The 13,573-nt window shown below is 34.7% G+C and overlaps 1 protein-coding gene across 2 annotated transcripts; it reads left to right on the top strand.

Moving 5' to 3' along the window:
• The first annotated feature begins 3,427 nt into the window (after nt 1-3,427).
• napab (N-ethylmaleimide-sensitive factor attachment protein, alpha b) lies at nt 3,428-13,551 on the top strand. Of its 2 annotated transcripts, XM_044119481.1 has the most exons (11): nt 3,428-3,676; nt 6,249-6,328; nt 6,407-6,523; nt 7,698-7,744; nt 7,823-7,900; nt 7,984-8,039; nt 8,127-8,211; nt 8,290-8,394; nt 8,485-8,553; nt 11,127-11,177; nt 12,164-13,551. In XM_044119481.1, the coding sequence occupies exons 1-11, from the start codon at nt 3,579-3,581 to the stop codon at nt 12,263-12,265; spliced, it is 888 nt and encodes a 295-aa protein (XP_043975416.1). In that variant the 5' UTR covers nt 3,428-3,578; the 3' UTR covers nt 12,266-13,551. The 2 variants fall into 2 exon arrangements, with proteins under 2 accessions (XP_043975416.1, XP_043975415.1); XM_044119480.1 differs by having other exon boundaries at nt 6,249-6,523.
• The last annotated feature ends 22 nt before the right edge of the window (nt 13,552-13,573 follow it).

Raw genomic sequence — 13,573 nt, 5'->3', positions numbered from 1 at the left:
ACTTCCGCTTTGCCTGATCGAAATCTGCGTTGTTCATACGGATGCTTTGCACGGGATTCAGACGGTTTTCTAACACAACAATCAACCTCTCACACAAAATTAAACAATGTTTTGGTAAATTAGCTAAAAAATATATCCTTTCTCATCCTACCAGTTAGTTCTAAACATTAAGAGAAGGATAATTTGGAATTCGGACTTGAAAAGTCTCAGACAAAAGTCGGAATTCTGACTTTAATCTCAGATTTCTTATTTTAACCGGAGAATGTTGACATTTTCAGCAAAAAAAGATTAATTTAATCATCTTCTATATAAAAAGTCTGAAAAAAAGGAAAGAAATATTCTGATAAAAGTCTGAATTCTGAGAATAAAGTCAAAATTCTTAGAAAAAGTCTGAGAGTGTTTGTTTTTGGATCATTTAAGGAAAGAAAAATTATAGGCTGAAGGTTTAACACAAATACCTGGACAAACCTGACTTCGTGTTGATTTTGCAATTCAAAAAGAGAAGGACTATTCCTTTACTGCCAGAGGTAACCCTTGCAGAAGTGATGACAAAGAAGACTGGATAATTTTCCACTTGAATGGTGGGCAAAGTGCTTTTCTTCGGATATTACATCATTAACAACCAAAAAGTTAATTTTAAATGAGCAATAATGAAATGTAAATCACACTCTTTCTGTTATAATCCAGCTGAATTCAATCAAACTCTGCAGATTGCCTAGCTTTAGGTAAATTTTTTCTCAGTTTTTGCACATATAAGATATGTGCTTATAAGGAGATCTTATATCTTCCCATGGAGAGTTGTCAGTTTAAATAATAAGTATCAGAAAACTGAGGAAGGTAGGTAGGAAACAAAATGTTTAGGTTTATCAATGAAGACACAAAAGTAGCAGAACATAAAACCGTATAAACTTTGTAAATAGATTTACCCTCCTCCTTTTTTTATTAATTTTGATAACTTTTAAATTTATTTATTGCAATTAATTTGAGAACATTCGTTTTTTAATTACCATAACATTTCAGGGACGCCATTCTCAGAACATCCAAAGCAGGAGATAATAATTTCTCTGTTTGTTGTTTTTGTGGGTTACTCTGAAGCATCTAGACTATTGTGCAAATAATAATTCTTCATAAAATAAAGAAAACTATGGACAACTCTGGCATCCTATTCATGAAACTGTTATAGAACAAAACCACTGTAACAACGCTGGAGATGGTTTCTGACCACAGCAATTCTTTGAAAGAATCTGCATAGTTTGAGTTACAACATTTAATTTCCTTTTGGGATCAATAAAACATTTTTTAACTTAATAGAATTAAAATGTCTTCAGACAACAAGAACGATCATGTTTGACGATATATCTCATCTTTTTAAAATTATTCGTATGGCAAAATGTTTGATAAAAAGGTGTATGAATGAATAGTTTTCTGACAGTTAAAGCAGTTTATGCAAGCATTGCTAAATAATGACAAACAATATTGAGAAAAAGCATTTGTCATTATTCATTTATTGTAAATGCCATTTTTTGCGCAAATAAAAGTTGCTTTGAGGGGGGGAAAAATCCTTTATTACTTAATCAAATTTGGAAATCTTTTATAATTCTTGAGTTATCTGTTGTGGCTCTTTTCAATTCAATTAAACATAACTATTTGTGTTCTTTAAAAACTTTTGGACAGTTGTTATAATGCAATACCATGGCAACAAAGTATTGTTTTAACAACTCTGTGCAAGTAATTAGCTTTCTTTCGGTGTTCTATAATTTGTTGATGCTTTTTTCAGCAATTGATCTTGAAGATATCGATGAGGAAGACTGGAATCAGGCCTGTTTAAAAGAAAAACAAAATAACAACACTATTTAAACTTCTGCAAACCTATATAAACCCAGTTAGGCTTCATCACATGTCCAGTGATATTCCAGACACTTGCACTAAATGCTTATTTGAAAAAGGAACTCTTCTCCATTGTTTGTGGGAATGTCTTAAAATCCAGAAGTTTTGGAGGGAGGTTATTAGATGTTTATCTGAATTGTTTAAGGTTAAAGTCCCATTAGATGTTAGAATCTGTGTTCTAGGAATATACCCAGTGGAATTTAAACAATCACAGACTAAAACTAAATTGATCGATTACGGACTTCTTCAAGCCAGAAGATCTATTGCATTATGCTGGAGGAGCATGGACGCTCCATGCCTGGGATTGTGGAAGAAAGAAATTGCAAATTCACTCGGACTGGAAAGACTAACATACATCGCCAAGGGCAAACAGCGGGACTTTGAGAACCTCTGGGAGCCGTATATGAGGATCATAGGGACTGAAGGCGGAGCTCATTAATGGGTGTCTTAAATGGATATCTTGACTACAGTTTTTATTTTCATATTATCTTGTTTTGTTTTTTTCTGTCATAATCTAAAGTGTTTTATATATATTATAACAAATGCAGGTTTGAAGGGTGAATGCGTGAGTGAATGCAAGTGTGTATAAGCGTTTACAATGTTAAGTTTGTTTGTAAATGTCCTAAAAGAGAAAATTCAATAAAATATATTGGAAAAAAAAAAAAAAAAAAAAAAGTAATTAGCATCTCAAAAGCTCAAATAATACCTGAACTATGACCACAAATCCCAAAAGAATTGAACACGCGGCTTGAAGTAAGTTCAAACCATCTCTTCGATTGATTGTGATGGACAAGAATCATTTGACTACTTTTGAACCATATGACCAGACAGAGATTTAAAGAGGAGTGGCAAAAACAAATGTAGTGGATTAGCAGGGTTTGTCAAATGGATGTTGTCATCCAGGATATGTTCCTGTGGAATATCATCACTGCAGCCCAGAAAATTAGCTGCTATGAGAGTCATGAAAAAACTATACAGCAACAATCTTCAGTCAGAGGCCTCTTCTGATTAGGTGCAGAACTGACTGCTACATGATTTCCACTTTGAATGTACTTTGGATGACTAACAGCATATAATTACTCTTTGGAGTTAATAAAGTATTTTAGAATTGAATAGACCATAAAAAGCTAGTGCAACTAAATATTTGGCTTGTACTGTGATTCTTACTCATGCAAATATTGTTTTTGTTTTATAGAAAACTTCTGACTTGTTGCTTGGCATTTTAAAAAACATTTTGTTTCTTGCCACGCTTTATTTCAAATGCACTACTGGCTCTTTACTGATCAATTAAAAAAATAGAACTCAACTCTGTCAACTCAGGTGTGACGTGATTTATAGCTCCGATTTCCGAGATTCATTAAACCCAGCACTGAAACGCACATAGCTTTCCTTTTTGGGTATAAATCTGAATTAATTTATGAAATAAAATTCTTTTTTTCTTTTATGGACGAGTAAAAATTTTGAGGGAGCGACGGCTCTAAAATATGTGATTTACGGGAAAATAAAGGTTGTCTCTGCGTTTTACGAAGAGTACCTGAAGACACCAGCAGAGGGGTTCCTTTCTTCCCTGTCACGTGACAGAGGACCGTCTGTGGTTGGTGATGTGACAGTGCTGCTAGCACTCGTTAGCTAAGTTTGTTGACTTTCGCAATTACTCGCGCCTCCTGACCGTTGGGGGAAAGCTAGCAAAAATGGACAACAGCGGGAAAGAAAAAGAAGCCGCGGCTTTAATGGCGGAGGCGGAGAAGAAGTTAAAGTCTTCCCAGTCGTTTTTCGGCGCGTTGTTTGGGTGAGTGTGTGACTGTTAGCCAGTGTGAGGGCCAACTATGCGGAAGGTGGCTAGCTGAGCTGTTAGCAGCAAATCTGATGGCAAAACATACAGTACCAGTACAGCTGTCGGTGATATACGGTGGTGCTTAACGCTCCAGGTTATCAACGAGTGTTAAAATGTTTCTATAGACCGCGACTGGACACGTCTGGACACATCAATGCGTAATATGTTGTTTTTCACGGCTAAAATAGCGACGTACGTCGTGACAATTCCATTGTTAACACAATCGATTCGGTAGCAGGCTATTATTTGTTTATATGTAACCTAAATTACACATTTAAGTATAAAGTTTGATATGTGCGGACACTTTCTGTAATGTCGCTGCTCTAGCGCCTCCTACTGGAGCGGTCAATCTTTGCAAGTCACATGTCAGTCACGTTTGTTTATAGTATCAAACTAGAAAACATATATTCCACTTAACGTATTTAGAAATTACAATAAACTCCCAGAGGCCCCTAAAATATTCAGTAAATCCACAAATTAAGCCAAAAGGTGATAAGAATTATGTTCTGATGTGATGTATTGAGATTATTCATATTGTGTCCATAAAAACTGAAGAAACTGAAAGAAAAATACACTAAAAATGAAAACCTGACGACGTTCTTTAAGTATGAAGCAGGGCACACCCTGGATAAGTCACAAGTTCATCAAAGGGCTAAAACAGGACAGAAGACCGTGCACACAAACTCACTGATTCCCCCGACAGACGTGTTTTTGGAAGCAGGACTACCTGGGAAAAAACAAACAGATTCACAGGGAGAATTTACAAACTCCTTACAGGAAGACCAGCCAGGATTAGAAAGTTGGAGCTCCTTCCTGGGCTGCAAAAAACAACCAAGTCATCATCCTGCCTTTCTGTTGAACTAAAACTTGATATAACCCAGGTTGTTTGCACATTACTGGTGCTGATTAGTCCATCACAATAGGATGATTAACATTTTGAAGCACAATTATTGTTTACAGGAACTTTATAATATATTTTGTTTACAGTTTTGGTTGTTGTTGTTTTATTTTGTATTATTTTAAATATCCTCCGGTATGAGTGTTAAGAGTGCTGTACAAAATTAACTTTTATTGGTCTTTAAGAGCGTGCACTTGTATTAATATTCTATTATTGCTATATTACTGTAAATGGTTTTAAAACAACAAAATTATTGTTTATTGCAATAATTTCTTGGACAAAGCAGAATTAGTTATTATGTCACAGAACCAGAGATGGCAGAGTAACCAAAGTTTTCACGCAAATAAGAGTAACACTACTTCAACTTATTTTTAGTCAAGTAAAAGTAAAAAGTATCCGTCCAAGAAATTACTCAAGAGTAAAAAGGTATTTGGCAAAAAGTCTACTCAAGTACTGAGTAACAGTCTTTTAATGTTAAAAAATAACGTCATCAGATGGACTAAAATATAAAGTTAAGTGAAAATGTTGGAGTTTTAAGGACAAAATGAAAGTAATTCATAAAGGTAACAAAAAATAACAAACCCAAATCAGTTTCTTTCAATATAAAACTTATGAAACTTTAATATAAACTGCAGCTGTGTGTCTGAGTTTGGGAAACATGTTTGTTGTCATTCATTGGGTAGAAAATCCAGAAATATTACTCGAGTGAAAGTAAAAAGTACAGAGTAGTAAAAGTACTCCTAAAAGTTTTTTTTTTCTTCAAAACTTTACTCAGGTAAATGTTATTCAGTAAATGTAACTAGTATCTAGATACTTCCTTTTTCAACAGAAAACTACAATATCATCCAGCGATTTAAGCCTAACAGAGATGAAAACTTTAGTTTTGTCTATATCAGTGTTTCTGAAACTTTTTCAGGCCGAGGACCTGAAAAATGTACCCCATTTTACAAACACTTACCCCTGCAATAACACGTCAATATATACAACCTGAAATGAAAACATTGGTCTCTAAACTCATTGTTTTTGTTCCTCCTAATGTGAAAGGTGACGCTGTTTTGTATGTCTTGGGGCATTTTGAGTTATTTACAGATTGTGAAAGTGTGCTGTCTAAGCTTTACAATGATAGAAAACACATGGAAATCAAAAAAGTTCTCTACCACAAGTATTGTGTGCATTATAAACATTTTAGGGCTATTTGTAATTTAGAAACATAAAAAAAATAGATATGACTGGCTTTGGCAAAATGTCTTTCAGACTTTTGGAAGTCCAACATAAACCCTTTTATTTTAGGAGTTAAGATGCAGTTAGTCAGCGCCCGGCGCAGCGCTGTTCACCACCTCATCACCATCATGCTATGTAATAACATTCAAAAACAAAAGTTCTGCAACCCAACCTGAGAAACTTTCCACCGGTATCTTCAGCTTCAGATCGTAAGCCATTTATCCATTATTATTTTTAAACACAATTCTTTGCTAAGCTAACTGTAGCGTCGCAGAAAATAAACAGTTGATTACATGCAGTCGACCAGTAGAGGGGGCCCACGGACCATCAGGGCCCACGGACCATCAGTTTGAGGAAGTCTGGTCTAGATCATTATCAATTAGAGAAGTGTGTGTGTGTGTTTTTCAGCGGTTCCTCTAAGTCGGAAGAGGCCTGTGACATGTATGTGAGAGCAGCCAACATGTACAAGATGGCGAAGAACTGGTGTGGTAAGAAGGCCGACCTTTCCTCCTCATTCACGACTGTATTTATGATCACTGTTTTAACACCAAACCATCTGCTCTCAGCTGCAGGAAATGCGTTTTCCAAAGCTGCTCATCTTCACCTGCAGATGCAGAGCAAACACGATGCAGCCACCAACCTGATAGACGCTGGAAACTCCTTCAAAAAAGCAGATCCACAAGGTCAGACTGGCTCCTGTATGTCTTTGGTTCTGCTGCATTCTGTGTGAAAATGGGTCAAAATGTTGTTTTATTGTTACCGGTCAGACAGAGCAGCATTTCTTCAGCTTAATTAGCTGATTTGTTCAAAGCTTCCTGATGTTCACGGATTTAAGGCGACTGAGTTTGGTTGCTTTTTCCAGACTGATCCTCAGTAGAGGCTTTGTGGGGGGTCTGACCATCTGGTTTTTAAAGCCTTCAGCTTTATTTATCCAGGAACTAGGAATAAAAATAATTGGTCTTTTTTAATATATATTTTATCTTACTTTAGATATAAAGCCTAAATATATCTGCTGAAAATATAAGCAATAAATACATTAATCAATATTTTCCATTTGTATGATTGATATTTCCTTCCTCAAATTTCTTTTTCTACCAAAGACTGGATGACAAAAAGATTCAGTCTTATCTATGGTGCGGCGTATTAGAGCAACTGTAGATAGAAAAATTAAAATGAGGAATACATTTCCATAAAAAATCCCCAAAATTTCTAGAAAAACTTGGAAATTTTGAGATTAATCTTGAAAATTTTATAGAAAAAAACTTTAAAATCTTTGAGTTTAAAAAGTAGCGAATTTGTTAGAAAGATTTCTACATTTTCTAGACCGCGTAGAAATTTCTGAGTTAAAAAGATTTTCACGTTTTGTTTTTTTTTTTCTGAAAAATTGCTGAGATTTGTCTCAAAATTTATATTTATTTTGTAGTAAACTTTTGAGTTTTCAAACTTAGAAATCTCTGGAAAAAAAAAAAAACAAGAAAATGCTCAATCTCAAAATGTCCACCTATTTTTCTTTCTACACTGTTGTGCATCCAGCCCATTTGTCAAGGACTGTTTTATTCACAAAGACTTCAGCATCTATTTTGTTTGTTGTTTTTGTTCATTTATTTAAAATATCTTCCAGTTCCAGATTTAAATGTTTATTAACAGTTTATTGATCTGACATGTTGTACTTGCATTATTATGGCATTATTACCATTACATTACTTGAAAATGGTCTCAAAGTGACAACATTATCGTTCATCGCAGTAACTTCTGGGATAATTTATCGTGCAGCAGAATTAGTTTTCATGACATGAGTATTAATGTCTGGAGATGTTTGGGTTTCTGCTCTCGTCTAAATATTTCCTCTCTCTACAGAGGCTATCAACTGCTTAAACCGAGCCATCGAGATTTACACAGATATGGTGAGTTTGTGTTTCCGTTTTATTAAGTTTGGGTTAAAGCGGATTTTTGTAAGAATCGTTGTCATCGTCCGTTTTCAGGGTCGTTTCACCATCGCAGCGAAGCATCACATATCCATCGCAGAGATTTACGAGACAGAGTTGGCGGACATCGACAAGGTTGGTGAAAAATTAAACCATTCATTTTAATTTAATTCCCTTTACTTTTTAAAAATAACCTTTGTTTACATTGTTACGTACAGGCCATTGCTCATTTTGAACAAGCAGCAGATTATTATAAAGGTGAAGAATCCACCAGGTGAATATTTTAGATAATATCTAATTTCTGCGCTTTACTTCAAATAGTTAAACATGTAGGTTTGTTAAACGGCTTTTCTTTTTTCAGTTCGGCAAACAAGTGCCTTCTTAAAGTTGCGACCTATGCAGCCCAGCTGGAGCAGTACCAGAAAGCAATAGAGATCTACGAACAGGTGAGATGTTAAACATTTAGCCTCTGACGTCTTGTTGAGCGAAGAATCTGTAAAATAAGCGTAAGCTCTTGATTGCAGGTTGGAACTCATGCGATGGACAGTACGCTCCTGAAATACAGCGCCAAGGATCACTTCTTCAAGGCGGCGCTGTGTCACTTCTGTGTAGACATGCTAAACGCAAAGGTGGGAATAATTTACGTTAGATTTCCTAGCTGTGAAGCTAGCGTGGCGTTAGCTCCTGTGTTAAGGCCGTTTTCTTTGCTGTCCACTCAGCTTGCCGTGCAGAAGTATGAAGAAATGTTTCCAGCGTTTTCAGACTCCAGAGAGTGCAAGCTGTTGAAGGTAGGCTGACGGAAAAATGACTAAATGTCAACGTGGAGAAAGGTTTCTTAAGCATTTCTGCGTTAAATCTAAGGGTGTTTTCACACCTGACTGAGTTCGATTGGAGAACAAAATTGCAACATTTGCTACATTTTCAGCTGCTGTGGTTCAGTTTCACACTGACTGAATCAAACAAACCAAACTCTTTAAAAGAAACAGTTCCCCTCCTTGCCTGGGGTGGCGCTGCACCAAGAACCACTGAAGGAAACATCAAAAACATCTGAAGACACTGAGCACAACTTCCTTCTCTACAAAATGTAAAGAAAAGTGAAGAAGCGTCAGATTTTAGCAGTTTTTAGGATTTCACTTTTGTCTTTAGTAAAAGAACACGAGTCCTTTCTCCTGCTAGCACTAGATTAGCTTGTTTGTTTTGGTTGTACTTACCCAGAATGCCCCGAGCTGTAGTCGACTTCCTGCTTTTGGAGCGATCTCCGGTCCGCTTGGCGTTCACATAAGCATTCAAATCACACCAGAGTTCACTTTAATTAAACCAAGAACTGGGTTTGTAGGAGGAGACCGCTCCAAAAGCAGGAAGTGGACTACAGTGCAGTGCATTCTGGGTAAATACAACCGAAACAAATGCTAGTGGTTACGGGAAAAATGGTTCATTTAACAGAGAAAAGAAAAATCCTACAACTGCTAAAATCTGATGCTACTCCATTTTTGTTTGATTCTTGTGAAGAAGAAAGTTGTGCTCAGTGTCTTCTTCAGAGGTTTTTGTGTCATTTCTTTCAGGAGTTCATGGTGCAGCGCCCCCACAGGTGAAGAGGGGAACAGGTTTTCAATTAGGTTGGTTAGTTTGACATAATACAATGTGACAGAAAACCACAGCATCTGAAAATGTAGCAAATGTTGCAACTATTATCTCCAATCGAACCGAGTCTATTAGGAGTGAAAACATCCTAATAAAACGCACTGAGGCGATCCATAATCAATTTTTAGATCAGAACCAGGCCAAATAAGGTCATGGAGTGACTTTTTTTCATACTTAGTCATCAAACTTTACAGTCAAAAGATACATTTACTTAGTAATATTCAAATATAGTTGCTAAATCTGCTTGTGAAAAAGTAAAGATAATTTCAGTTGATAAGACTTTTTATTTTAATATAAATTATTATTTTTAGTTTCAGTAAGGAGGAAAGAAAATCAAACTACCATAAAAAGTAGAACTACAGTTTCCTGAAATGACGGTACCATGTTTATTCAAAATAAAGAAAGGCATGTAGATTACTGCATCGTTAGTTTAATTTTGTTGTGGAAGTTTGATGTATAATATTGGAGCAAAACTGAAACTATCCCATTTTATTTCACTAATATTTTTTAAAGAAAAGCCTGTTTTAAAGCATGTTTTACCTAAAGAAAAGCTGGTTGTACACAAAACTCTACCATAATATAACAACACTGCCTGTGTTGTTATATTATTTTAGTCGGTTATTCTCAGTTTGAGTTTTGTAGCAGTTTTGGTTTAGAATGAGCTTCAGGTGCAGCGAAATCCCGGCAGGATTTTAATCTGATTTACACGTTTTAATGACCCACAGCCTGATTACTGACCTGGTTATCAGAGATTATGAGCAGATGTGCTTGGAGTTGTTGTCTTTCTTCTGTTTATCAGGATTTCCTCCAGGAAAAAGATTCAGATACTGAGAGGAGACTTTGTGCTCCACAGCGCCATCAAGTGGACAGTAAACGCAAAGCACGCAGAGGAATTAATCTAATAATGGCTTTTGTTTGATATCTAGACATTTATTAAAAATAAATGTTTATAAAAATAAGCAAATATGATCCTCATTACTGTAGTTTTTTTTACTGCAAACACAAAAATATTCCCAACTGTTTTTGTGTAGTTTCTTGTGTAAATATCTTAAATTTGTAAATAAGACAAAACTAACTTACAAGTAACTTTTCAACTAGAAATAAGAGCTTGAAAATATTAAGTCAATAATTCCTTAATATTAATGAAAAATAATGAAAATTGAATTACAAGAATGTTTTCCATGTTATAAGTGAAATGATCTGCCACAGGATATTTTCATGAATATTAAAGAACTATTGATTTAAATCAAGTATAGTTTTGATTTTTCCAAGTGTAATAAGATGAGATATTTGCACTTGAAACTAAACCAAAATACTTTGTGAGATTTTGTGTTTTTGTAGAGCTGCTCCTGTTTTTTGTTTGTTTGTTTGTTTTTATCCAGGATGTTTAATCTGACTGAAATATTATCAATCAAAAGCTCAGATTTAATTAAATGTTGGAGGTCTGCTCTTCTATTTAGTTGAAGTAACACATTTGATGCGTTCTTTGAGGCGTTTATTGTATTTTGCTCCTTTTTTTGGTCTTTTTAAACAACTTTTACATATAAAAATCAGTAACTTTACTTGTTATAACTGTTAAAAACGGTTTTATTTGCATTTGGATGGTTGGATTATCAGCTGGTATAAATTTAAACATGGTTGAATAATGAAACACATTTTGTACGGTGCTATTATTTGCTATTTAATGTGTTTTTATTCTAGTGGGTTTTTGTCCCAACAGAAACTTCTAGATGCACATGACGAGCAGAACGTGGAGGGATACACTGACGCTGTGAGTGGACAAACTCAGGCTTGTTGCTTAAATCGGCTAAATGTAAATATGCTGATCGCAGGTCTTATACTGTCGTTGAGGAACTATTCAAACTTGTAGGGATTCTTTTTTCTTGCGTTACTTTCCTGTCAGGCAGCAGTTTTATTTACCTTCATTGCGTTCTGTGACTTCAGGCGGTCGAGGCTACCGCTAACTAGCTGCTAATGGCTAGTTAGCAAATTTAGACCTTCGTTTTTGCCACTGGTTCAGTTCTGTAGCCAACTTTTATATTTAGAGTTTGTGATCTTAAATTGAATTTAAGCCAGCATTAAAAAGTCTTGAAATATACATACTCTCTCTGTTTTTACTCATTTCATTTTTTATTTTTCTATTCAGCAATCGAACAAGTTTCTGTTTTGTTATATTTTATAAGTTTAATAACGTGAACCATAAAGATCGACAATAACGTATTTGAATTAATATGAGTTACAAACACATTTAATTTCCCTTTTGGGATCAATAAAGTAGTTTTGAAATTGAATTAGTCTGTCAGTATTTAAATACTGATTTATTTATTTTTAAAATAAAACTTAAAAAAAATATTGTTAAAAATTTTATTTGATCAAAATAATTTTTTAAAATACATTTTGTTAAAATTTGAATTAGATTTTTTTTTCTAAATTCATCATATTATGAGAAACGCAGTTTTTTTTAAATAAAATGGCTCCTTAGTGATAAATCAACCTTAGATTCACTCATTAATCAATAACTCTCATCCCTTGCAGTCACTTTTCAATAGAAATCTTATTCCTAATTTTATTTTTAGCCAGGTTTTGTTTGATCAAACAGAAAAAAAGCAGAAGTATTTGAGATTTTACTTTATTATATTTGTCAGATTTACAGTTTTCTCCAAACAAAAACCTTCAGCGATGATTCTCTGTCGTTCTTATCCTGACAGCCACATTACGTGTGTTTTTTGTTTAATTACATGTTGGGATTATTTCCAGGTAAAGGAATATGACACCATTTCCCGTCTGGACCAGTGGCTCACCACCATGCTGCTACGCATCAAGAAGACCATACAGGACGACGAGAGCGACCTCCGCTGACCTCACCAGCCGCCTCACATCCTTCGATTCCCGCTGCATTCATCGTTTTATGTACTCTCTGTTTTCTGCATTATGTTTTTGTTGCCTTTTATTCCACTCAGAACAAGTCTTTATATCATGCGTGTGAACACTATCTCCCTGGCTGCGCTCGGCACCCGGTGCTAGTTTTAGGTTTGGCGTTTTGGCCACAACATTCATGATTGGGATGCAATAATACCAGCAGACATGAGTGATGAAGATTAAAACTTTATTTCCGCTGTCGTGTGATGAGTGAGAGATCGCGGATAACGGTGCGATTGAAATGTCCAGAATAAACTAAACGAACCGAAATGCAATTTCTGCCTGCAGCGGTGAGATTTGGAGTTTTATTTTTCTCTTTTGGGGTCGAGTCGGGGCATTTCTAATTAAAAAGAGAGTCAGAGTTGTAACCCTCCTCTGCCTTAAGCTGCTCTCAGGATGTGCACAGCCGGACGCTTCCAAAGGGCTGGGCGATAGTTTTATACATTAATCACACTTTTTCTTTAAAAAATTTTTTTTTTTTTTTGCATGATCTGTTTTGTTTTTTTCCTTTTTCCACCAATTCTCACTTTGTAGTTTAGAGCGTTGCACCAAGAACCGCCGTCTTGTTTTACAGCTTTTATTTATTTGGACATTGAATGCAGGTCAAAAAATAACGGTCAGTGTGAGAATAAAGCCGTAATATTTAAGACATTTTTCTGGTAAAATTTAATTGTTATTCAGCTAATATTATGAGTATATTATTGTAATTAAACAAAACGTCTCAGTCTGGCCCTAATCCTGCGCTGACTGGAGTACAAAATATTTTCAGTCTTTTTTTTTTTTTTTTTTTTGAAAAAAAGAAAGGGATTTAAAAAATTATTAAAATTGAATCTGGTGTGAAAAAAATCTGTCATAATAAAATATCTACATGAGAATATTATTGTAATTAATCTAAATATCTTGCAGCTTCTCCCTAATATTGAACTTAAAGAAGAGATGACTAAAATAAAAGTCTCCTCTTGAAAACATTTTCTGTCATTTGTAAAAATAAAATTTAAGGGAAATCAATTAAAGAAACTATTAAAGTCGGATAAAATCTCCCAATTATGTTTATATTTTCAGAATTAAATATCTAAACGACTACATATTTAGAATTAAAGATTTTTGAAGCTATGTTATAATATTTTGTTGCACAACTTATTTAAAAGCCACTTTTAAAAATATTTTCTGTTATTTTTAATTTCTGTTTTTAAGGGGAAAAAAATTAACATCAGATCTGGTATGAATAAAATACTAAGTAAATATATT

This window comes from Gambusia affinis, linkage group LG06 (genome assembly GCF_019740435.1).
Source record: "Gambusia affinis linkage group LG06, SWU_Gaff_1.0, whole genome shotgun sequence".
Classification (NCBI taxonomy): Eukaryota; Metazoa; Chordata; class Actinopteri; order Cyprinodontiformes; family Poeciliidae; genus Gambusia; species Gambusia affinis.
The sequence above is the reverse complement of the archived record's forward strand: the minus strand, read 5'-3'. Positions and strand labels throughout refer to the sequence as shown.

What these genes read in the sequence shown, in the direction of transcription:
- napab (XM_044119480.1), top strand. Translation starts at nt 3,579, where the DNA reads ATGGACAACAGCGGGAAAGAAAAAGAAGCCGCGGCTTTAATGGCGGAG. An exon ending in TTTTTCGGCGCGTTGTTTGG is followed by an intron (nt 3,677 to 6,248) that starts GTGAGTGTGTGA and finishes TGTGTTTTTCAG; the next exon opens with CGGTTCCTCTAAGTCGGAAG. An exon ending in AGTTGGCGGACATCGACAAG is followed by an intron (nt 7,901 to 7,983) that starts GTTGGTGAAAAA and finishes TGTTACGTACAG; the next exon opens with GCCATTGCTCATTTTGAACA.